This window comes from Amyelois transitella, chromosome 15, assembly GCF_032362555.1.
Source record: "Amyelois transitella isolate CPQ chromosome 15, ilAmyTran1.1, whole genome shotgun sequence".
In the NCBI taxonomy this organism is placed as follows: domain Eukaryota; kingdom Metazoa; phylum Arthropoda; class Insecta; order Lepidoptera; family Pyralidae; genus Amyelois; species Amyelois transitella.
In genome coordinates this window covers 6,635,413-6,663,171 of record NC_083518.1, presented here as the reverse complement: position 1 = coordinate 6,663,171, position 27,759 = coordinate 6,635,413, and the positions used below count along the sequence as shown (strand labels likewise).

Sequence of the window (27,759 nt, the reverse complement as noted above, 5' to 3'; positions counted from 1 at the left end):
CGAAAATAACTAGACTTATGTTGAAATTTCACTATGTTAATTTAAGGTAGTTTCTTTTTTATAACGGTTTTTTTTATTCAAAAAGTATTTGACGGAAAAAACGTTTCTTATATTAGATTTTTTCGAGTTATAGCTTATATTCGAGTAGTTAGCTCGATCATTGTATAGGTTAATTAAACGATTCGATAAATACACACTGTGACACGAAATTCAAATAATTAGAGTAATTTTATTGTAATTTTATTCACATTTAATATCCAATGAAAAAAATAATAATGGGGCAATTTACACTACCTATTTCATAGTACAGTTAAGTACAAAAGTGAGAGCGGGTATAGCACGTTCCCATGTCAATTGTGGGGTATCAAATAACTGTTATTCAGTGTGATGCGCAATAAATATTATATGAATATGTGGGTGTCAATTATATGACACGGGCGGCATTAATAAGTGTTCATTTTGTTGAACACGAAATGAAATAGCCACGTGTACAGGATTAACATAATACGGACGCCAGACGTTCGTCCTATTTTATCCTCATTGTCGGATTAAATCTTTCTTAGCGACTGTACGCTTCGGAGGCAGTTCACACAAAACTACTAAGTATTAAACTTTAATAAGGCTTCGGTTCTTTAGAAGTTATTGCCGCTATAAATTAAGCTCAGTATAATTAATAGATATAATAAAACGGGCCATTTGTTGACGAATGAGCCGGTTTTAATTGTAAGAAGACTTAGATATTAAATATGGCGATATTGTAGAAAGTTTATGTTAAAAGACCTTATTGTTTTGTAAGATTTTTTGTTTGAAAGGAAAATTTGTTTCGAAGTAAGGTATTTGACATTTTACATTTCATTAAACTTCGTTCGGGAGAAAAGTCTTATGGAAATGGAAAGGCAGGAAATAGCGTCTTTATAAAACATGTCTTATTTAATTTAATGCTGACGACCGGATAAAACACGTGTAACGCAAGAAGTATTTGTATTTTAATATTAATTTTTCTTCCGTTTGCGTTTATATAAAAGAAAAAGGTACTGATAATTTTATCAACAAATTGACACATTTACACAATGATGACTCTATTCCGTAGGGATAGGCAGAGACTACATCAGTCGGTTAAGGGCACTCTTAACCTGACCTTTTGTCAGTATGCTGACGTCATTTTGATGATAATGAATTTGTTTTCAAAGCATATATGATCACTTATATGCTGCGTAGCACCACCTCAGATCTCATCTAGAACTCAAATAACCAATAAAAAACCTAAAAATTTACCAATATGTCCCCTTTCCTTAATTATGATATAATAAATGGATATCTCATGATAGGGATAGCAAAAACATAGCAACCAAAATCCTACCATGCCAAATGCGTATGCAATTAAAGCACTGTTGGTAGTAAATTAAATCTATTATTGTTGATGAATAAACTTAATGCCAATCATCACGTTGGGTATTAAAGCTTCGCCACAAATAGAGCTTACCAAAATTTGCAGCGTTTGCATTATATGGGCCATATTCAGTGAGTATAATACATTATTAGTCAGTGATGGTGGTGGAAAATGTTTTGATTATGCTCTCAACTGCGTGAGCATTAAAACAGTGTAGTTTTCATTAACAAGCGTTTACCGTTATCGCTTTTTATTAGAATGATAGTCAGCACAAGTGGATTTACTATTAGAAATCCATGCTGCCATACTAATTTCAACATAAAAAACCGTGTGGTGAAATTAGGTTTTCACACGAAGAACTCCCCGTAGAAGCATAGAATTCAAGCAGAAAAGAGCCCTTAAACATTCCCGTGGTAGGATTTCAACTTTCATTTATAATCTAAATAGAATAAAAGTAGATCCTGTGATATTGAACACAAAAGGCGAAATAAATTGAAATTAAACGAAAATAATTAACTGTTAGTGGCGCATAGCGTCGAAACGCAAGCAATAAACTCCCAAGTGTAATGAACAAAGCAATATTATTAACGGAAATTACACAAATTTGTTGCCACTGATTTCTATTCCTATGTTATTGCGAGACTCTCACAAAACATTATGCTTAGGACACATGGTAGGCATATTAAAAAAAAATTCTTTCCCCCTAACCTCAATGTAATATTAATTTTGTTTTCTCTTTCTGTTTTTCTGCTTAGGGAGTATTTAAATTTTATTTATAATAAATACAAATATACACGGGACGAATTAAACATACTGAGTTGGCCTTGAAGTTAGTTCGTAGGTTACGAGATACCAACACGACGACACAGTATTTTAAAAATACTCGAATACTTAAACATCCGAGACCCAAACAAATCAAAAATGTTTTTTTTTTATCATGACCTGACCGGGGAACGAATCTGGGAACTGGGAATGAATTTTAATAGTCGTAACTATTATCAAAGAATTCAACGAACACTTAAAAAATCGTTATTTTTATACTGCCCAGTTAAAACACATTATACTGTGCAAAACAGAAAAGGGATTGCACATTATAAATTATATTATTCATTTACGAAAATCTCTAGATACCATTTTAAACATCTATTTTTATCGTATGAACTAAAAATATCGTGTAGAAAATGATCAAAGTATGTCAATTATTGGATTCGTTAAAACTGCATAATACATTAAGTGTTATTGCTATGTGCTTACCTCTTGAATTATTTATGTACGCCTTCAGGTCACCACTCTGTGTGATGAGTATGACCTAGATTTATGCTACTAAATATAATAGGCACTCCAACGTTAAAAGCACGTAACTACGAGACGTATTTTCATTTAGGTGTAGTTACCGTATTCCTACAACATTAGAAATATGATTTCAAAAATTTGACTCTTTAGTTTAAATATTATAAAATTAAATTATTATATTGTTAGTATTCCAACTGCGTGAACTCAAAATTACCAAAAATAAATTTATATTGAAGCTGTCAAGTATATAAGAATATACATGTAGAGGTAGGTCAAGACCACATCTTTCCACCGGCCTCTAGTATATAAGGTATTCAGAGTCGGTTTTCCAAGTTTAGGTATTAAGATTGTTTCACAATATAGGCCATAACCCACTAATTATATCGCATGTAGATTCGATAGTGTACGTGCACCTTTATCTTCCCTTTGCGTGCTCGTAATAATGTTATAATATCCCTCTATGTTAGATAATAGAGATTAGCCCAACAATAGAGTTATGACTATTGAAATACAATATAGGCAAATGTACCCATAGATACGGGTAAAATAAATAAGATATGGCGGACTGTTATATAAGTAATAAGTTCGCATTTTGTGCAATACAAATTGTGTAGTATAAAAGATAATATAATAAAGTATAAATAAAGAAATATATACGGGAAAAATTACACAGATTGAGTTAGCCTCGAAGTGCGAGACTTGTGTTACGAGATACTAACTCAACGATACTTTATTTTATAATAAATACGTATATAGATAAACATCCAAGACCCAGGCCAATCAGAAAAAGTATAAAACACATAAGACATGTAACTGTCGAATGTTAAATATATTGAAAATTTTATATTTAATTTAATTCGAATACTTTCAATATGTTAACACTTTTAATAGCATGTTGATGGTCCTAATCAAATTAAAAGTAAAAAATTGAGAGTTACATTTTCCGCTTTGAAATTTAACAGTACTCGTATCGTAACAGTAGAATCATAGACTTATGCAATTCCAAATTCGAAAGGTTATATTTGAATTTCTATAGCACTAGTACTATTGCACGAAACATTCTGCAAATCAGAACGATAAATAACCAAATAGATGGCAAGTGCGAAATGAAATTTGGGGCATTGGGTGTATCCGTGAATTGGCACAGGCATTATTGCTCGTTAGGGCGAAAACTGTTTAATTTTCACTGTTTAGTCGCAAACAGGCCAATTGCCATGTAAATCGCGTAAGCCCATAATTCCATTTGTCTAATAATTACCTGCAATCGCAAAACGTAGTAGTGTTGTTGCCGATTGATATAAAATATAGAGAGACCAAAAAAAAAGACGCTGAATATTATGAAATTATTTGTTAGTCGTTTTGCGATTCAAGACCGTTGTTATTGACAATGTATATATGGATAATAACACTTCGAAAAAATCAATTCAATTTAATGAAGAAATATACAAGAAAAACGTACAAGGAAACTTAATTATCTTGGAAAGCCTAAGTTATACCTAAAGAATGCAAATTATAATAATATCGGTTAAGAAGATTTGAAAAAAGTTCCTATAGGTACTGTTAGAAATGGAACGCAATCTAATTAGTTTAGGGTTTTTGTCACTTGCTGTCAATCACAAACTCAGAAATATAGGATTTGAAGTCAATGACGAGTGGCTTGGCACGTTGATGCTAGCAGGTCTACCTGATGAGTACAGACCGATGATAATGGGGTTAGAAAATTCAGGTGCAAAAATTGGTGCAGATTTTATCAAAACAAAATTGTTACAAGAAGTGAAAACTGAAGATTCAAGCAGTGCATTTTATTCTAACTCTAAAAATAAGAAAGATGAGTGCAATAAGTCAAAGCCGCCCATGAAGACTAAAGGCCCACGATGTTACAATTGCAATGGTTATGGTCATTTCGCAAAGTTTTGCAAGAAATCAAAGAAAACACCAAACAAGGAGAGTAAGGAACCAGATAGTTTTATTGCAGCTTTTTCAGCTTTCTCCGGCAAACATAAAGAGAAATGGTACATTGACTCAGGCGCATCTATGCATATGTGTAGCAACAAGGAATGGATGTATAATGTACGTGAGACAAATATAAAAACAATTACAGTGGCAAATAGAGAGCCATTGTCTGTGGAGTGTGTAGGAGACATCAGTATTAATGTTTCACAACTTGACAAGATACAGCTAAGAAATGTTCTGTATGTGCCTGGACTTGCGGCCAATTTGTTGTCAGTCAGCACTGTTACAAAAAATGGATACAAGGTGTCATTTAATCAAAAGGGGTGTAAAATTGAAAATGCGGCTGGGAAACCACTGTGTTCTGCTACTTTAATAAATAAACTATATGTGTTGGATACTCATTCAAGTGAAGATGAAACCGCTCACTGGGCTGCCAATAAGGTAAATGAGAATGATATCAATCTATGGCATTTACGGATGGCACATTTAAATGTTTCAGCTCTTAAGAAACTACCAGAGTGTACCCAAGGAGTAAAATTAACACAAGGTCTGCAAGAGGACATTCATTGCTGTTCTTGCCTCGAAGGGAAACAAGCGAGGTTGCCATTCAAACATGCAGGTACCAGAGCATCCAAGGCATTGGAGGTTATACACTCAGACTTATGTGGTCCAATGGAGCATCCTTCGTATGGAGGTATGAAATATTTTATTTCCTTCATAGACGATTACTCTAGAATGGTCTTTATATACTTTATGAAAGATAAGCAGAATATTTTAGAAGTCTTTAAAGATTTTAAAAATAAAGTAGAAAAACAATTAAATGTTAACATTAAAGCCATAAGAACTGACAATGGTAAAGAGTATTGTAACTCCAACTTTGAAAACTATTTAAAAAAATGGGGAATCATTCACCAGACTAGTACTCCATACACCCCTCAGCAAAATGGGCTTGCTGAGAGGATGAATAGAACATTAGTAGAAAAGGCAAAATGTATGATGTTTTATGCAAATCTTGGAAAACCTACATGGGCTGAAGCTATCGCCACTGCTGCATATTTAGTTAATAGGTCACCTACCAGAGTTCTAGGAGATACTACACCATATAAAATGTGGTCAGGAAAGGTACCGACACTGAGTCATTTGAGAATATTTGGTTCAAAGGTGATGGTGCATATACCGAAACAAAAACGCCTTAAATGGGACAAAAAGGCTATGCAAATGATATTCGTTGGTTATTGTGACGAAACAAAAGGATATCGTGTTATGGACCCGTCAACTCATCAGATCACAAAGAGTAGGGATGTTGTATTTTTTGAAAATGTTTATGAACTTAAGGAATGTTCAGTTACAGCAAACCCTACTGATAATGAGTCAATCAAGGCGGAAGGTGATGTCGGTCCTGTTAGCCCTCAGCTAAGTGAATCGGTAAATGATGATGGTAGCTCAGAAGAATATGAAACTGACACTGATGACCATAATGAAAGTTATCATCCACCGCGTTGGTTATCAGTGCAGAGCCATGAGACAAGAAACATCACCCTCAGACCACGTAATAAAACAAGTACACACATTGATCAACAAGAACAGGGTTTGTTATGTCTTTATATGAATGTTTCAGATCCACAAAATGTAGAAGAAGCTCTATCATCATCACATGCTGTTGAATGGAGAAAAGCGATGGATGCAGAATACAATTCGTTGATGGAAAATAAAACTTGGCAGCTTGTGGACTTACCAGCGGACAAAAAGGCATTGCCAAGTAAATGGGTTTTCAAGACTAAAACAGATCAGCAAGGAAATGTTGTGCAATACAAGGCGAGACTCGTAATCAAAGGTTATGCACAAAAGAAAGGTATAGATTACCAAGAAGTTTATTCTCCTGTAGTAAGATACACTTCTATACGTTATTTGTTTGCCCTGGCAGCACAAAATGGTCTGCAGATTCATCAAATGGATGCTGTGTCAGCCTTCCTTCAGGGAAAAATAGACACTGAAATATATATGTTACAGCCAGAGATGTATGCTGAAGGGAAACAGGTATGTTATTTGCTTAAGTCCATCTATGGGCTCAGACAGGCAAGCAGACTGTGGAATACTAAGCTTAGCCAAGTATTGAAAGAGATGGGAATAGAACAGTCGAAAACAGATCCCTGTATTTATTATGATGATAAAAAGAGGATTTTTATTGCAGTGTGGGTCGATGACCTCATTATATTTAGTTCCCTTCCAGACTTAATTAATGAGTTAAAAAATAAATTATGTAAGAAATTGAACATGAAGTATCTTGGTGAAGCTAAACAATGTGTGGGTCTAAACATAACTAGAAGCAAAGATGCGGTTATGTTAGATCAGGAGAAATATATAACAGAAATATTGTCAAGGTTCAATATGACAGACTGTAAAGCTGTGAAAACACCTGTGGAAGTTGGACTTAAATTCAATGAGAATGATGAAGAGCCATATGACTGCCCATACCAGCATGCAATTGGATGCCTACTCTATGTGGCACAAGGTACAAGACCAGATATCGTATGCGATATCTGGTCTTGTACCTTGTGCCACAGTATATGTACTGTCAACACACTAAGTAGATACAACAAAGAGCCCAAATCCCAGCATTGGGCAGCAGTGAAAAGAGTTTTCAGGTATCTACAAGGTACTAAACATTATAGACTGACTTACACTAAGGATGGTAATAGCGAGATCACAGGCTTTTGTGACGCGGATTGGGCAAGTGATGTCCACGATCGTAAATCGTGCACAGGTTACATATTTATCTTGCAGGGAGGCGCGGTGTCTTGGTGTTCGCGAAAACAGCAAACTGTGGCCCTGTCTACGGCGGAGGCTGAGTACATGGCCATGTCATCAGCAGCGCAAGAGGCACTGTGGCTACAGCAGCTACAGGGAGAACTTGGAGCTCAGTGTAACCAGACTTTAGTAATTTACAGTGACAATCAAAGTGCAATCAAACTAACTGCTAATGACTGTTATCTACCTAGGTCTAAACATATAGATATACGACATCATTTTCTCAAAGAGCATGTTAGTAATTCAAAATTAAAATTTTGTTATGTAAAGGGTATAGAAAATACTTCAGATATATTAACTAAAGGAACCACCGTAGATAAACATTTTTATTGTATGTCAAAAATGGGATTGCGTTCTGGGGTGGGTGTTAGAAATGGAACGCAATCTAATTAGTTTAGGGTTTTTGTCACTTGCTAAGGTGGCAGCACTCTCTTCCGTTTTACGATCACTTGTACTGCGTGTGTATAAAATTGCTCTCTTATTAAAACTAATAATTACGCTATAAACGCTCTTTTCATTTGCAAAATCCTACAGGTACTTTGTATCTGCATTCTCATTGTTTTGTGTTCCGGAAATAACTGGTCAGGCTAAATTCAAATTTAATAATGATGCCTCTGTTCCATTTTGTTTCATACGTACTTATTTGATTTTATCATCGAACTTTATTTTATCGCAGCATTATTATTATCTAAGACATGTTTCTCATTATGAACTTTAATTAATTAATTAATGTCTGCATTGAAACTAAAGTATCTATTTACTAGCCACTTGTATCTCATATTACTTCGAGGAGTTTTCATTTAACGCAACGATTCCAATTTTAAAATACATCTAATACTTACTGTCGAGCCACTTAGAGTCGTACTTCAGTGTTCTTTTGAAAGAGAATTCCCTACGTCCAGTAGTCAAGTTGTGCAGGTCAGTTCTAAAGATGACTGTGTCCGCTTTGGTGAATTCTGCATTGGTGCCGGAATAAAGAGCTGGGAGACTGCCTGGGTTTCCCCTTTCGACCCACAATGCTGTCGAGTTATCCGCCGGGTCGTATGGGCACTTCGCGACACCCATGCCGATTCCTGGCACGTACTCGTGTCGGGGCAGGTGCGTCAGGTTAGACTGAAACAAAGAAACGTAACTTTTATTGTATTTCCTCAGGGCACTGGCGCGCAATGATTTCTGTTTATTGACGTGTATTACGAGGCTAGAATTCTCAGTTGCTACGTTTTACTGTTGTATCTGCTCACAGGTTCGCATTAAAGTAGATGGCTGACATGAATGAAATGCGAAAAGGAGTAGCGAAACACCAGCGTTGAAGTGTTTTGTCAGTGTCTCTTTGTTGAGCTCTAAAAATAATATCAACAGCAAATGTAAACTGCTATTAGTTTGAATTTACATAGAACATTATTATATTTTATTTAGAAGCTATTTAAGAGTTATTTCGTAAAATTGAACATATAAAGTACTTATGAGAATGGAACGACTAGATTTTAAAGCAAATCTTTAAAATACTTTAGTAAGATACTTAATTTGAAAAATATGAAAAAGAATACAATTTTCTTGTCTGCACAAAAAGTCGGTAACAGTTATTGAGGTTTCATTTTATTAATTTTCTTATCGTTACTGTAGCGTTAACGTTTATTTACAAAATGGTTATTAGCGAGCGCTGCATAATTCCGATATTAAGCAAACGATGCGACGTCACGCGGTGACTCGGGGGCCTAAAAATGGAATATACAATTTTTACGCACAAACACTTCAATTTTATGCGTCATTAATAAAAAAATAAAAACCTAACAACAGGATTTATGTGTTTCGCAGTACCTACTAGAACTGGCCACCCTAACTCCGCGCAACTCACCAACACATCTGCTATTAATATTTCCAAAAATTTATGTCCGCCTCACGTTGAACAGGATTTATTAACCGAAACTTATTATTTTGGAGGCGGTCGAATTTTTTCGACATCGCCATCCTCCGGTGAATTCCTCTATTAGTATAATGCGATGGGTGGCGGTACGGTTTTCGAAATTATCATAAAATTACTAAATGTAGCATAAACGTGGGGTGGGCAGCGGGGCCCGTCCTCGTGGATTGAGACTTTATGTAAATTTTAACGACGCTGCGACCATCGTGGCCACCTGTGACCCGCCCGCCGCGCCCCTCCCGCCCAGAGCCCCGGGCACCTGTCGAAAACCTATGGCGTTTTTATTTCAATAAGCCGAAGATTAAATTAGGCATAAGATGACGTGTTGAACGCTTGAGGGCGTCACCTTTTCCACCTAGCGAAAACTCCTTGTAATTCACACTTGGGAAGCCGTTGTAGTCACACCCGCAGGGCAACAATAATCCCTGTTCAATATTTTAAACGGATTACGAGGAAGACTATTCACACGACAAAATCCATTGTCGTGTTACAAGGGATTACTTTAAAACAAAGGATAATTTTATATAGTTAGACGTAAAATCTGTTGAGTACTTTTGTGTATAATAAACAATTAACTCTGTTTACATGACTGATTATAATAATCAATCTTCTCAATCAGTGTTAGACTTTCAAATCGTTTCAAAAAAAGACGAGATGTGTAATGCTGATAAGTACTGCTCTAGATGATTTGAATTTAAGATTCTTAACTAATCTTTATTTATTAATATTCTGTAGATTATTACAAGGTACCTTCATGATGCTCTTTTGATTGACTCCAAGACAAACCCTGTCAAGTGTTAAAATCAAGTTTGTCTGGCGGAAAATCACCCACATTTCATCATTACCGATTGTCAACCACCGACAAATGTAATTTCCTTTCCACGTCGCCGATTACAGTCTAACCTCGTATAATAGACGTGTCATTTGTGACTATTATCTAGATTTTACTCAGACAGTGCTTATTATTTTAACTTAATTATAAGTGTAGGTATTTATATTGTAATAACGGTATTATTTTGAATTGGGATAGGTTAATAATGGATTAAATATTCAATATTTTAAGTACGGTTATTACGTTTGGCATTGGAAATATTGGTAAGAATATTACAGTTTTTAAATTTATACAAAAGCGTCATAACAGATATACATAAGTAGGTACTTAGTTTATTTTGTTCTCAATATACTATAATTATTGTCCAAATAATACGTACTTTATTATTAACTTACTTAAGACTCACTTACATACACATGTGTTATAAACACATACTGTCTGTGAGTTACCCCGCGTGGTAAAGGCTTCAAAACATTTTCTACCAATTGTACACGAAGGACGACAAGTATAAACAAGCAAATGGATTGGACGGAAGCGCCCGGGGCTTCCCTCGGAATAAGAAAGTTTGTCGGCCCCGCGAGCCCTCATTAGACCGACTCTTTTGTTTGCTTACCAAATTAACAAGAATACTTTCGCTGTGGGAAAGGACGTCCATGGGGTAATGACGGAGCATTTTGACTAGTGATGAGAGAAATTGAATTTTTATAATCGATAGTAAGACGGTTGGCTCTGTCTACCCCGCAAGGGATATAGACGTGATTATATGTTTGTATGTATAAAGTAATGTCTGTATTGTCTAAAAAACAAAAATAAGGCAAAGTTAATAAGAATGCTTATTGCTGTGATAACGGACATCCAAAGGATAATAACGATGTACTCATACCGATGACTTTGCGTTAAAAGATTTATAACTTCGTTTTTCCAATTCTGTCTAATGGCAACACTGTTTCTATAGTATTATCGTAGATTTATCCTCACTTTATAAATTTCTTTTATAGAAGTGAATGGTGGTAATTTATATTGTCTTTTTGCTCACATCTGTGTGCAATTGAGAAAAAGTGAACCATGATGTCAAATTTTATTTCAATCTATTCTGAACCATGTTGATAGATTCGTATCTATCAACATGGTTTCGAGAAGATATATACACGAGTATATTCTTACTCCATTATTTACTTTCATTTACATAAACCACATTAAAAAGCTATCTCAACTTCACTTCAAAACTTCTGATATTCAATTTGAACAAGTCGCTTCGTAGAATAACTATTGAGTGTAACTTGTAACTGTCAGTACGTGTATCGCCGAACTCTCAAACGCACAAGGGATATCCAAATTGTTGAAGATTGTGGGGGTGGAAAGTTTTGAAACCCACGTCACTATCAGCTAATAACTACAAGGATGATCTGAATTTATAACGATATATTGTTACACTGTTATGCTATTTTTGTTCCTTCATGTGGATGGTTAGAGCTTTTTAATGAAGGTAGTTCTTATGAGTATTGTAAGATTGGACTTGTTAGTGTGTCAGTAAAAATTCATTATTTTTTTTTCACTTCACCCGCAACTCAGCCCGCGTGAAAAGTACCCAAGTGAATTTATTAGGATATAATGTTACTTTGTTATGATATCTATGCTATTTTTTAAAAGATTTCATTTGGTGGTTGGGTTGTTTAATATTTAATGAAGGCAGTTATTTGCAGTATTAACAAGTTAACTTGTTAAGTATAATATTCTATTACTAAAAACTACCCCTATACAATTTTATCCAAGTAAATTTTAAGAAGATATAAGGTGGGGTTAGAAAAACCCAAATTATATTTTGCGGAAACATACATTTTTTCAGTCATTAATTAACACATTTACAGTAAAATACTAATCATCATAATATTCTTAATTGTAAATACAGCAATCCGTGATCAAACTAAATTTAAATACATGCGGATTAAAATAATTCGGCAACATTTATATAAGCGGGATACTGGTAAGTAAGCTGCACAAACTATGCTAAGTTCGCCGGAGACGCAAAACTCTGCATAATCAGAGTACGGAGTTGGCAGCTGTAAGTTTTGAGCACCCCGTATCACTTGCATACAAAGCTCATTCTGTATTCGTAAAATAGAAATAACCACGATTTTAGTTTAGGAGATATGAAGGCGAACTTTCTTGCCGTTGCTTAATGAATGCGCGTTCGTATGGCCACAAATTAATGAAACTACAGATATGTATTAAGGTTTCTTAGGAAATAACAAATGTAGGAATTGCACAATGAAAAAAGAGAAACATTAAAATTATGGGACAAGGAATTTACATCAGCTAAATCCAAAGAAGTTTGTTGGAAGACATGTAGTAAGTGATTTTGTTTTCGTAATGAGTAAGAACTATAAAACAAACAGGTGATCGTAGCCAATCAGTTTTTTTTCAAAACTGATGGTTCTGTTTACCTCGCAAGGGATATCGGGCAAATGAAAAAGAAACATAAAAAATAATTACATACAAACATAAAGTCAAGTCTATATCCCATGCGGGGTTGACAGAGCTAACAGTCTTGACAACACTGAAAGGCCACGCTCAGCTATATGGCTGAATTATGGAATAGATATTCAAATAGTGACAGGTTGCTAGCCAATCGCCTACAAGAAGAATCCCAATTTATTAGTTTAAGTTTAGTATAATTTCAAAGTCAATAAAAGGCATATATTTTGTTATCTATTAAGGTACAAAATGTATCCCGAACACAGAGGGACACAAAACAACAAAGTGTTACAATCGTAAAGTGAAGTTAATACCGCGCGCGATAGATACCGCACCTGTGGCCCACAACTATGAGTCTCATATTTGTTATGATGGCTATACTATACTAGCTTTCGCCTGCCAATTCGTTTGTGTTTGCTCACATATACTAGCTTTCGTCTGCAGCTCCGACTGCGATTAACAAAAATTCCCGTTTTAATTCGTTCGCGTAGCAATTGCACAAAAATGTAGTCTTTGTTTTTTCTTTTGTAATCAAAATCGGTTTAGTGAGAAGGGGCGACAAAGAAATAACAAACTTACTTTTATCATGTTTATAGGGATTGGAGGAAAGAGTAGAAAGTAGTAGGTAATGAGTTTTTAACATCAGTCTTTGTTCACCAGTTTTGGTTTGATGTTCAGATGTCAGTCAATCACGGTTTTTTAATGTTTAGAAACAACTTGTATCTTAATAATCAAATATGTACTGTATCTGAAATTTTACCTCTTTTTCTGTATTTTAAAAAGGGCCATAATTGGTGTTAATACGCAACTTTCGAACACGTAAGGACGAATAAGGGAAATACTATAAAAAGTTGATATAAGACATTAAGGTTCTAAAATTCAAAATTTCTACCATGAAATCATTCCGTACCAAAATTAAGTAAACAAACTTGCAGCGAACACTAAAAATTATTTTTACGGCCGATAAGGAACATGCTAAAGTAATTTGTGAGCGCGACACAAAACAACAAAGTGTGGAACGGAACGTAGGAGCTTGCACCTGTGCGCGTGAAATACGGTTTCGATACGATCGCATTATTTGCAATAGTCTTTGCTATTCTGCCAGAGGAACATGGCAATAATCTGAAACAATGAATGATTTAGGTATACAATGGTAAACTCTGGGATGAATTTTGGTAACTAAAAGATATAATTTTATTCTTTGTATGATTAATTATAATTATTCTTACATATAACTATTTGAATTTTTACATGGACATAGTTCGAAGAACGACATAGTCCATACAAAGTACTGAAACGTGTTATTTTCGGTAGATGGCGTTTTCGTAAGAGAAGCAGAATTAAAAGCTAATATTACAAATATAATACAATAAAGGTTCTATTTTTTAACAAATTATTATCTAGATACATGTTTTTATAATTTATGAAATGCAAAAAAAAAAAACACTGCTCGTCTTATTTCGCATATTGCATACAAAGCCACAAAATTAAATAAAAAACAATAAAGAATATTACATTACTTTCTAAAAATGTTGAAATGGAATGTTTTTCATAATTTGATTCAAACAAATGACAGACTCCTAAACAATATTGAAATCAATTCATTACCCCTAAAATATCATTTGCATTGAACGATATTCTGAAACATCCTAAAATTTAATTGATGAATTGCCATTTGTTTGTATTTGCTTTTGATATTGTTTTATATAATTTAATACAAAATTTTGCCTTTGGCTCTGTTTCACAGAATTCTGTTTTATATTCTGTCCAATTTGGGGGCTTGGATATTGTTGATGAATTAGTTCCAACTCATTTATTTATAATTTTTTAAACGATATATTCGTTAGGTATATGAAATAGATGACGCTTCGTACCTACTTAAAGTCTTAATAAAGGTATATCACCCTTTATGTACGCGTACACCTAAATATCCTGGAGCATAACCGCTTGAGAAAAGTTATGGCGGAAAATAACTTCAGCATTTACAGTTGATTAAAAATGTAAGTTTGTATTATGAGCTCTTGAAGCCAACTATGTAACTTATAGTCCTATTAAGTTTTACGGTTAGTGTGCTGCATAAAAATGGCTACACTCTACGTACCGGCAGAATATGGCACTGCATAGATTTTAAAGTGATTTTCCGAAGTGCACTCAAGCGCGGTATGGGCGTTCGCTGTATAACTGACACTTATGCGAACATTAATTTAACGTTAGAAAGATACTTGTTTTAGATCATCTTTGATAATCCTTGTAACTACTGTAAATATTGGTAAAATATTTAACACACTGAACAGAAGTTGGTAAACTATATACATTTTTTTTAAAACTGTTTGCCCATAATGTACATTTAATTATTCCTATGCTATGTAACGCGAAACTTTTAAGTTTATGGTGTTAAGAAGATGAACGACAAAACCGAAACGTGAAAAAAAATCTTAAATACACAACTTCTACAGATCTTCGTAGCTCCAGTTAACATCATCTATCCTTTTCTAAAAGTAATGGCGGGATAAAGAAGGAACAACGCGTATGTTGGCACTGAAAACAGAGTGACTTCAGTACTTTTTGTGAAGTAGTTATGTTAAAATCTATCGACAAACTCTTCAAGTTGGCCCGCACTGAAGTTTAGAGTATACGGGGTGCTTGAAACTTGTCCTTATTTTAGGACATGGTCTATGTTAGTTTTCGTAAGCAGTATCATGTAAATATGAGTCTCAAAGAAGAGTAACTTCAAAAATACATCTAAGAAATAAGCTTACAAAGTAACACTATGAATATTGTAATAGAAGATTCGTATCTGTATAGTAACGGTTAAAAAGCTCTTAACATACATACATACATAAAATCACGCCTCTTTCCCGGACGGGTAGGCAGAGACTACGTCTTAACGGCTAGTTATCAATGTGTACTCGTATTTATGTTAGTTTCATTATTGTATGAATAAGAAGTTTTGCGTATGACTAATTACAGTCTCATTTTGAATTTTGGGTAATGTTTTTTTACAAATGTTTTTTTTGTTTGTCACGTTTTATAGAATAATTTTTTAAGAACCGTAAAGTAATTCTGTTGAATTTTAAGTAAAGATGAAAGTTTTTACCTTTGATAACTTTTAATAGAATGAATAAATAAATTTAAAAGATCAATGGCTCGCAGGATTAACACCCCGCAAAGAATGTAGACGTGACTATATATAGATATAGTCACGTCTACATTCTTTGCGGGGTGTTAATCCTACCTACATTACATAGGTATATATATTGAAATCTCTGTAGTAACCAGACAACCGTTTGTCTACAGAGGTCGTCTATAATGAGTAAATACTATGAAACGTCCTTTTCACGAGCGAACAGGTAAATCACCTTATAGGATTACATTCGCACCAGTAACCGTATTGTTTATTCTACGTGAGGATTTCCATGTTTTACAGAAAAAACTTTGTACTTAATATTTTAGTCACATTAATAATTTCAACATTGAAAAATTAATTTAATGCTTTGGTCATATGGCCGACATCTAAAAGAAGAATTCCAAGTTTAGAAGCCTATCCCTTAGTCGTCTTTTACGACATCCATGGGAAAAAGATGGAGTGGCCCTATTATTTTTTCTATTGGTGCCGGGAACCACACGGCACAGAGTTTAATTAACTTCAATTAAGTAAAAATATTCATTGAACGCGAGCTAGAAAGGAAAGTGATCGAGAAACAAAGTATCAGTCGTTTGTTACCTTCCCGCGCAATAACAATAGAACCATTTGTACCTTCGGCAGATTTAAAACACATCACATTCATCTTGTTCGAATAAAAATGCGATAAGCCCCGTTATTGATTGTGCCCATTTAAATTGAAAACGTTGAATCTGTTTTTCGTCACCGATATTAAATGAATCGAGAAAATGCAGATACATTTTTATGTCATACTTGAATAATAGCGTTATTTGAAAGCGGAAAAGTTTAGCTGAAATTAATTTCGATGTTTGGTGGTGATTGAAATTTTAAGTTTCAGAGTTTTATATATTTGTACGAGGAATATAATATTTATTTTTTAATTTATAAACGTTGTCATCTCAATTAATTCAAATGTTCCAGTAGATTATGAGCAACCAACACAAAATCACTCTTGTGTTTGTAGGGCACATGACCTTAAAAGATCAATCTTTTAAGGTCCTGTGGCTTGTGCTTAAAAATGTAAAGAAAAACCAAAAATCATAGAAAAAAAAAACTATTTCACATAAAAGAAATGGTACAGTGTTGATCAAATCCCCTTGGTCGTCAGTGGACGCGCGTCATTTGTTTCCAATAGCCGACCAATCGCAAACAGCAATTTGTAAGAGAATAGATATAAATTGGTGGTTGCAACAAATATGAACGGTTCGCTCGGCACCGCACCGCTTCGTTGAGTCCGCGGCCGCAGCCACTCGCCCTATCAATTGCGTACATGTGATTTCACTCAATTTTTGAAACTGACACGCCCTTAGAAAGGGACTGATCCTATCATTCAAATGCGGTGCTGTTTCAAGCTTTGGGAAAGTCATATCCTAAAATGTAACTAAGTAAACTTAGACTTTTTAAGTGAGTCGATTTGTACTGATTGTAATGCCAGACTGGGGTCACGCTACTATCTGATATGTAGGTTCTTTAGAACGTGTTGCGAAGCATTAAAAACGAATTTACTGAAAAAGTTAAGTGACTTGCTTTTAAGATTTAATTAACTAAAAGTAGGTACTTACTTCAAAGTATAAATTTCCTTTGTCTCTAAATTAATTAGCAACATTGTAGTTAGGGTTATGGTGAGAATAACTAGAAATAGGAGTATAATAATTTCCAATTTCAATGCCAGATGTTGGTGAAAGATATGAAAGTAAAACAAATCTCTGAAAGGGAATTAAGACGGTCGCGCGGATTTGAATCCCGACTATCTCTGTTTTCACAGCGCGTTCTGTACAAAAGCGGAGTCGGTGATCGGCTCCGCCACCCCACTAGTAATATATTTTCAATTTTTGGCATTCTATTACACTCAGTATTTGACTTATAATAGGATTTATCGTCTCTCTTGAAATGTTGTTCGCTGTAAATTATGTTTCACGACGATCATTGTCAAAATACGTAAGACAAATACTTTTTATATAATAATTGATTAAAACTACTACTAGAAATAAATAAAAAAGTATTGAGAAGATGCAAAATACTGTAAAATACTGTATTTAAATTTTCCCTAAAGATAATAAATAAAAAAATGCTAACAGAAGCTACATACCTAGAAAATAATACAAAAACAGGCTTGCGAATTTTATTCCCATCCATCCGGAGAGTCGATATTTGTATTTGTCCCTTCTTATCGGATTCAATGGGCATCGTGAAGGAAGTGTGCGCAAACAGGATGCACTATCCCTGTTTACAATACATTTTATGTCCAATAAGACCGTTCCATGTATACTTTAAAACGAAATTCGCAGTAACATGATAAAAAACTGAGGCGATAAAACGTGTGAAGGGTCAGACGACCGGCGATACATCATAAAATTATATGAAAGTCAAGAGCAGGGAAAGTGAGAGGTGAACAGGGCACGGCTAGATTTATTGCGGTCTGCTTTCGATACCTATTGTGGAGAGGTTTTATGCGTTTTAAAATAATTTTATGGAAATAAAACCACTTATCGACGCACGAGGGGTTTGCGCGGTCAAATTGTAAATTACCGAATGTATAACGTAGTGGCTAGCTATTGGAAGGCTCTTACTCGTAATACAAACCTAATAAAATAATTGGTTTACTGGTTAACCTATGAAATAATATTGAATGAGCGCACTTTTAGTTAATGATTTTATGATGTCATACATCACAAACATCTAAATAATTCGATTTGATCTCACTTAAACTAATAAATTTATTTATATTCAGACCACCATTCATTAATATAAAATGAATTACATGATATAATGTAACGATACCTGTTATCAGAAATCAAAGTCAAATCTTTTAACCCATATCAATGTGGTTATATATCTGAAATCTCTTGCAAGTATTGTCTGTTTATCGCAGCAGGTACTAAAAATCTCAGAGTCGCGTTAGCATATATGTAGTCACTCAGTTAGAAAGTCGTGATGCTGTGAAATATTCTCGCATCTTGCGGCATCATTTGAAGTCAGTAGCCGTGAAATTCGCGGTTCTTGGAGCTATGCGTTGCACTATGCATCTACTTGCATACTGCAAGCGTTCAAGCGCTAGTTGAAAATGCTTTGCTATGAATATTTGAGAGAATTTTTAAATTTTCTTAGAAATAAATCATTTTCTATGTTGCGCATTGAGTTTTATATTTGAGTTAAATATCTTTATATACTGCTTTGTGTTATACTGTGATATTCAAACTTCAATTTACGTGCAAGTTTAATAACCGCGTATTTATTTAAATGTAACATGAAGTTTGAAATATTTTTATAATTAACTATACTACTTTAGCTCTGTTCCTTAAAGTTAACTAAAGTATTTGATGACCTATTAATCCAATTGACTGACGCGACTTTTAAGAAATTAGACAAAAAGTAAAACAATCTATATGCATTACAAAAAATCCATATTTTTTCAAACTTTAATATCACAAGATTATATTATAAACTACTTTTACACTCAACAGCTCAGAAACTACAACAAAAGAGACTGTAATGTATGTTAGTCGTATTTACAGGACCTGTTGAGATCTGTTGCGCCTTGGCGAGTCTCCAAGCTTGGGTCACTGGCTCTTTAGATAATAGCAGCTATTTTGTTACGATATCCGCAAACGTTCACGGAACTATCTAAATCTCAAGTTTTGAAGGTAGAAAGGAACAGCTTCCCAATGATTTGTTGTCAAGGATGAAGTGCATGCTACAAAAAGTGTGGGTAAGTTTTACGGTCTTACCTGATATCTACCTATGTTAGAAATTGAAGCACTTAATTTTAACATGGCAATAAGGGAACCAAAGGCACATAATACTAACGAGTACTTACATATAAAACCCAGTCTTTGGGGCTGTGCGCGTTGGTGCCGCACACGTACAAACGGCCGCCGTCACCCATTGGTTGAATCACGCGGATGTGGTTGCGGCAGTCGAAATGCTGAAAAAAAGCAATTGGTTTAAATTTTTATAGAAATATAAAAGAAATATTTAATTGCTTTTAGTACTAAAGTATTAACACAATGTGTCAACAGGTTCTCTTTACGTGTTGATTTGAAATAACCTAGACTTAAGGTCTTTATGGGTTAAAGTAGTTTTTGGGCATTTGCAAATTTTTATAACTTGTTGATATAAATAAAAAAAAGCGATCTTCACTTATGGTCTTATATATAAAGTTTAAAATATCTCATATTGTTGTGTATCAAAAACCAGACAATATTACACTACATCAACTGTTTTGTAAATTAACAATGTGCTAAGAAAGTTGTAGCTCGTCTACGAAAAGCATAGAAGCATAAAAATTAAATCGAATCCAACTTCCTCTTTCAATCATTTTCTGCCAGAGAGAGAGCCATTTTGTACGTCTCTATTTCTCTTTAATTAAAAACTACAATCCAAGGAATACATAATGAACTATGTAATTTTGTTTATTGCTCTGCACTGTTTGGTAAATTATGATGTGCTACGAAAGTCGTAGCATGTCTACAAAAAGTGTAGAACATTTAGTTTTACATTTATTCGTTTTGCTCTTTTAGGTTTTTCTATTAAATACCTTAAGTATCTCAGTTTCTATCAAAAATGATAAAAAAGGTATTGTTTATTTTCTTTGACTTTTTATACTGAACTCCCGTAGTCTTACTTTGATGAAGCAAGTAATATAACTAGTAAGTTAGTCAATTAATGTAGGTAGATCAATTAAGTTGGCGACCGCATTGGGGAACCGCAGATACCTGATCTAATTACGCGGATTAGGAGGAAGAGAAGGCTATATCCCTGGATTATTGGATTATATTCCTTGTAGTGTTTTAATTAGTGAGGTTCTGTGAATAAAAATCTGTTAAACCGAGTGTATTTCTCCAACGCCTTGTATGCAACCAAATTTTATTTTAAACAATTTGTTTACTCTTAACATTTTAAGAGAAGAACCTATCCCGTTTTAAACATTCGTTGCTTAGACAACAAAAAGTCATATTAAGACTCGAAAGCCTTAGCTAGACGGCTTATTGATGGAAATAATAATTCAGTGATAGTATATCAATGATACTTATATCAATAAAAGACGGTTTTAAGTCAAATGACGTAATTAAACTTAACACCGTATAAATAAAAATATAATAATTATAAAGAAAATCGAACTGGCGATATTAAAACAATGTTTATATATTAAAATTGGATTCCGTTTCGATAAATCATTGACAAACGTTGCATTGAAATGGAAGAATTTATCATCGGGTACGAAAATCAAGCGGAATGAAAACGAAACGCAGCCAAAACAAAACGCATGTGCATTTATTCAGTGGAGTACCCGCGGCAAAATTCACTGGAATAATAGCGAATCGAAGTGTATGTGTGTATGGGTGTTCGCAGCCCGTGATTATGCAAATTTGCGTCCAACATAAATATTAAACGGCACATTAATATTCGCGACGACAGAAATAATGCGCCACCTAGCGGATGAAAACGTTACTACTCATCTGCATCATTTTAGTCAATTTGCAGCAAAAAAGCGCATTTAATAGTTGATTCATTTAAATGAGCCTAGAGAGTGAGAGAGATTTAATATTTTCGCTATCATAATACTACTCTCGTAATTTTTCAGGTTATGGTATGTTAAAGACAGTATGTTATTATGCACTTTCAGTCAGTAAGAGATGGTTTGTAAGAACCATGTTTCTTTGCTGGTGACTGTATCTACGTGATTTATTTATTGTTGGTTCCTTTATTTCCTTATTAGTACTTTTATCCTTCCAATTTTGCTTGCCTCAGGCACCAGTATCTCTCAACATTAAATCTGAATAAAGATTATAAGAGGTTTAAGTATGGTATTTATTAATATATTAATTGCAGTGCGGGTTATGTGGGCGGTGGATTATCGAAATCTATTTTGTGTATTTCTGCGAATTACTGCGACTGTGATGTATTTACAAGAACTATTGCAAATAAATGGACAACGAAATAACAATATTTCGATATAATTATGACGATTGCATACATCGCAATGTGTTAAAAAGTTGGGAAAGTTTATCTTAGATATTGTAAATCGCTCTCATCTCTGCAAGTTCTCATTTGTACTCACCATCACTACATTGCAGAGTCCTGGGTCTTTTTTGATATTTCTCTTTCCACGCATTCTTAGTTATTGCAAATAGATAAGTGGCTACAATTTAAACAGTAGATTGCGGTAGATTTTGCGGTCGGCCGGACATTAAAACTATTTGAATTATTGGTTACTAACAAATCTTTTACGGTGAGGAAAATAACTGTAAGGAAATCTGCAAATTCAGGCAACTGGATGTTTACACATCCAGTTGCCTGAATTTGCAATTTGCCTTGATCATGTAACAATGATATGGGTAAGGTTTCCTTACGACGATTGCGGAGGTCGGACAGGAGTCGCTTCGTGTAAAAAACAGATTTACGACTACCCAGGATCATGGTCAATGTGATCTCTGGCTCCTGTCAAAAGAGATGAGGATATAACCGAAATCAACGCAGCAGAAACAAGATTGTAAATTAATTATTAGTTGTAGTAAGCGACGTGGTTCCTGCGGCCGGCGGGATATTGAAACTAATTTTCTGTGCGTCGCGGTCGACCGTGCGCACTGCGGACAGACTGTCACACGCCGCGCTCTCAGAAACAGAAATACGATCTAGTTAAACCTCCAGTGGAAACACGAAATTGTGATGAGAATTTTTGTTTCAGTAAACGAGAAAGATCTAAAGATTATAAAAAATGCGATGGAAGTAAACAACTGGACTTTTGTTGCCCGAAACAAAGAATATTGGAGAAAAAATATTCAAATTTACTTCTGGAAATTCATATTAGAAGAGAGAGAGAGAGTGACAGTGAAACTAAATAAGAAAGGAGCTAACAAGTTCGCATGGAATTTGATTTTTTTTATATTGAGTCTTATATTTGAGACTAAATACTTTTTGTATATTTTATATGATTGTTGTTATGAATCTTCACTCGTCACACAGTTTGTACTATACAAACAGTTTATCTTGAAATGTATAAAATATTCTGGTGCATTGCAGAGCTTCAGCCGCAATCACAAGTGAAATTCGTAGGCGAAGTTGACATTTCTCAAGAATAATATTTCCCTAAACAATTTATTTTAAACTCAAAGTAGAGCAAGCATTTAACTTGGAAGTTTGTATCGGCGCCATACATTTTTCTTCGAAACCAAACAGGCTCACGTAAGCAAACAATTAGCGAAATATTTTGCTACACAAAAAGTTGGTGGCACACTTCTTTCCCCGGGCCGAGGTAACTTTGCGAGAGATTGTTCTAAAGTAATTATCGGATTAATACACTTGGAACATTGGGCGTTGTACTGACGCGAACAGAACTGTTTTCTTAGAAACAATCAGAATTACGCAGAGAACAATCAGCCCACGTCTAAGTTTCTTTTAACGGCAGTTAGCCGGGGCTCTCGCATAACTTCACTCCAAACTAATGCCTTCGATTGGTCCATTTCGTTAATTATTCGCCACTTTGTACGTAAGTAGATTTACGGTTAGCTTTTCTCGCGATTCCCACCCCATCGTTTTTCCTTTACGGGCTTATTTCCTATAATGGCTTCTATTAGGAGTTTAAGAGCATTGATTTGCATTGCCGATGCATTTACTGCTTCTGCTCTCGCTGATACGGATACCTTTTGAAAATATTACAGTAGGTTCGTAATATTTATTCCTAAAATAATTTTGACGTATTAATTCAATAATATTTGAAATGAATTACCTATGGATAATTTGTTATCATGCATACGGTTACGGACTTATAAATTATTTTAAACAAATGCAGTTAACTAGATGATAAATTTTATTTGCCACATTCAACTGATGACAAAATATGGGATGCTCAAGCGGGATTTCGAAAGGGAATGGGATGTACTGATCAGGTCTTTTCCTTGCGGTGCATAGCCGAAAAGTTTTTGGCCAAGAATCAAAAAGTCTATTGCACATTCGTAGATCTGGAAAAGGCCTATGACAGAGTTGAGAGGAATGAATTGTGGTCAGCACTTTCTATGCATGGGGTGAGCAGTCTCTTAATACGAGCACTGAAATCCTTATATGAGGATTCGAGTGCTTGTGTCAGGATAAACGGAGCGCACACTGAGTGGTTTAAGATTGAGAAAGGCGTTAGGCAAGGATGTGTTGCGTCACCGTGGCTGTTCAACCTATTTATGGATAGCTGTTTGACAGATTTGAAAGAGTCTAAAAGTGGATTAAGGATGAATGAGTTACTCGTCAAATGTCTGCTCTATGCCGACGATCAGGTTATACTGGCGTCATCAGCGGAGGAGTTACAGGAGATGGTAAACTGTATGCATGAAGCTTTAAAAGAGAAAGGAATGAAAGTGAACGTAAGTAAAACTAAAACACTGGTTTTTGAAATGGAGAAAGAAATGACAGCATGTAATATTTTGATTGGAGGAGAAAAAGTGGAGCAAGTGAAAGAGTTTGTATATCTAGGATCAAAGTTTATATCAGATGGCAAGTATGATAGTGATATTGAAAGGAGAGTGAACGCGGGGAACATGGTGAATGGAGCTTTGCATGCCTTTATGAGCAGTCAGAAACTATCCAAAAAGGCTCGACTGGCTGTGCACAGGGGCGTGTTGGTCCCGACATTAATGTATGGGAGTGAAAGTTGGGTATGGCAAAAGAAGCATGAAAGCAGAATAAATGCAGTGGAAATGAGAGCGTTAAGGAGTATGATGGGTGTGAAATTGAGTGACAGGATAAGGAACAGCGTGATAAGGGAATGTTGTGATGTGAAAGAAGATGTAGTTACAGGAATAGAAAAGGGTATGTTAAGATGGTTCGGTCATGTGGAGAGGATGAATGAAAGCAGGTTGACTAAGCAGATATACAAGGAGAGTGTGGAGGGAAAGGTCGGAGTGGGAAGACCTAGACGAACGTATCTTGATCAAATTAAGGACGTCCTGGTAAAGGGTCAGGTCAAAAGTACCCGAAACCGCCGAGCTTGTATGAAGAGAGTTATGAATGTGGACGAAGCGAAAGAAGTATGCAGAGATCGTGGCAAGTGGAAAGAGGTAGTCTCTGCCTACCCTTCCGGGAAAGAGGCGTGATTTTATGTATGTATGTATGTATGTATGCCACATTCGTTTTGATGAAACAATGTATCACCATAAAATCATTAGGGTTATACATAGTAAAGTAAGAAATATTATCGCTGATTTTTACCGCAGGAGTGTAGCTATTATATAATCTATGGTAATTTATTTGTAATTTAGATAAAACCTTTCTAATTTATTAATAACTGATATTTTGTTGTGCATTTGTTCATCATTCCCTCAATTGTTTATTTTACTTATTTTTTATCATCGGAAAATCATCTGATCATTCCGTTCTTAAATGATTCATTCCTGTATCTACATTAAAGTAATTTACAATAACTGAAAATAAAAAGACGTGGCCATAAATAGCATCTAGCGTCATATTTGAAGAGTTGATTTCATTTTAGCGATATTTCTGAACATAGAATAGGCGCCGTGCAGTATTCAATACCGGTGATGTTATCATGAAACAGACACATACATCATTTTAGTCGCCGGCCCATTGGCTTTTGTATATGAGTGCTGATTGAGTCAATTTTAGTAATCAACGTTTTCATAAAATAGTATCCTCTAAATGGACAGGATAATTTTAGTAAAACCTGGCATTTATACTTCTTTCAATGAGCTGAAAAGTCGTTTTTATCACTACATACATACATACATATTATCACGTCTATATATGCCTTGCGAGATAGACCGACCCAACAGTCTTGACAAGACCTGACTGATAGGTCACGTCGTTACCTGTTTGGGTTAATGATAGAATTGAGATTCAAATAGTGACAGGTTGCTAGCCCATCGCCTAAGAAAGAATTCCAAGTTTTTCTCTTAGGCGCCTTTTACAACATCATAAATAAGAGATAGAACGGACCTTTCTTTTTTCTATTGGTGACGGGAACCACACGGCATTTTCATGTGAAACATAGGATACGATTATAACTTGTTACCTTTGTCTGGAGTATAAATTTAATACTTTAACGTAGTAAAATAAAGGATTGTAAAAAAAAAAACGTACATGACCCTATCATAGAAACGAATAGTCGTCATGTTTCAAAGTGAGTAGGTACACATTTAACTACACATTTGACATAAATGATTCTTTTTACTTCACTTTATTTTGAAGAGACTGTTAATCCGAGTCGAGGTTACATGAAGATGAAAGACATAAGCCTCGTCTGAGTTTCAGACTTTCAGTCGACTTAGACTGAAAGTCTTTATAAATAAAAAACATTGTTAAAATTTTGATGACTATTGTCGAGGCTTTATGGCTTCAAATATTTATGTTGAACTTTTCCCCGTTAAATGATAGAAAGGATTTGTCTTCTTCTATTTTAGAAATATGACAATTTCCTAAAAGTCACCTTTATGGTATTTGGAAAATACATTAATGGAAACAAATTTGGAAAAGTATAAAGTAAAATAGATGTAGGACATAACAGAAGCTAGTAAAAACTAACATTACTACTAGCTACATTTATAGTGTACTTCATTGAATGTAAATTTATCTAATGTATTTTGCACCGAAAACAAACCCAAACCGCCGAGCTTGCATGAAGAGAGTTATGAATGTGGATGAAGCAAAGGAAGTATGCAGGGATCGTGGCAAGTGGAAAGAGGTAGTCTCTGCCTACCCCTCCGGGAAAGAGGCGTGAGTTTATGTATGTATGTATGTATGTATTTTGCACCCAAATTTTTATGTAACATTAAATTAATTATGTTCAACAACAATGTTCGTGATATGAGCATTACGTACAGGTTGCGTTGTTCGAGTTGATCGCGTGGCTTGTCAGCACACGTAGAAGGTCATTTGGCATAATGAAACGATTGATTAATTACCTATTGTTATTTCTGACGTAAAATTTTAGCTAAGCTCATACAAAATCAAAGTAATTTTTAATGTGTATCATAAATGTGATAGTAATAATAAAATTGTTATTTCATTTCTTACACAATTTCTACAAATATTGATTACAAGCTCACATCTAGGGGCAATTGGAAGATTTTATCAGAGATTTCATGACATTGTCAAGGTAAGACATGTTTAGTGGAGAAACTATAATGAAAATCAAACTTATACAATACGGTGGAAAAGAAAGCAATAGATAGCACCCTTCTGTTAATGAAAAGTAATAATTAAACTATATAAAAGAAACCATAATGTAGTAAATAAAAGACGGAATTTGTAAATTTTAAATTTTATACCACCTTTGAATTAAAGGCAGAATACTGAAAAAAAAGAAAAGATATTACTTAATAGCATCACAAAGAGCAAGTTAAAATAACAAGAGACGACGCCGGCCTTCGCGGCGCCGCACGGAATTTAGCCGTCGGCATTTTTCCAGCCTTTTCCGTGTTACTACATCGTGTTTAGAGCAAGGAAAACTCGCCGACAACGAGAAACTTTGATTATAGCCTTCACGAGTGGCCGTTCTTTCCACGATCGAGGTGATAGACTCCGGGAAATTTTCTTTTTATGACCCTCTTTGATACTAATAAAACAAATTTACTTTTTCTCTAACGGAAGAGTTGGAGCGGGTGGCGTGTTGTCTATTGCTTTCTTTCCCGCCGTATTGTATAAGTTTGACCTTTTATTTGCGTGCTCATACGATTCAGCCTCTTGCGCTAACTTGTACATTTGTTTCGGCAGTTTTTGTCTTTTGTACAGATACCTTTGAAAGCTGCAAAGAGGTTTTACTGCTTACTTCGAGACTTTATATACATTTGGCATGAGACATTCCATTTCTGGTTGCGAGCTTTATGACTTTCTTATTAGATGTGTAACTCCGGTTGCAAGTCAACAAAGAGCTATAACTAAATATGTCCTCCTTGGCAACGGTTTATTACTCATTTATG

The 27,759-nt window shown here is 34.7% G+C and overlaps 1 protein-coding gene across 1 annotated transcript in view; it reads right to left on the bottom strand.

Moving 5' to 3' along the window:
* LOC106140536 (semaphorin-2A) overlaps positions 1-27,759 on the bottom strand; it is a 132,035-nt gene that overhangs the window by 25,243 nt on the left and 79,033 nt on the right. Inside the window, exons 6-7 of the mRNA XM_060948299.1 lie at positions 19,653-19,760; positions 8,287-8,557 (exon numbers count right to left, since the gene is read on the bottom strand). Of these exons, the coding sequence (XP_060804282.1) occupies positions 8,287-8,557; positions 19,653-19,760 (379 nt within the window). The remainder of the gene's footprint in view (positions 1-8,286; positions 8,558-19,652; positions 19,761-27,759) is intronic.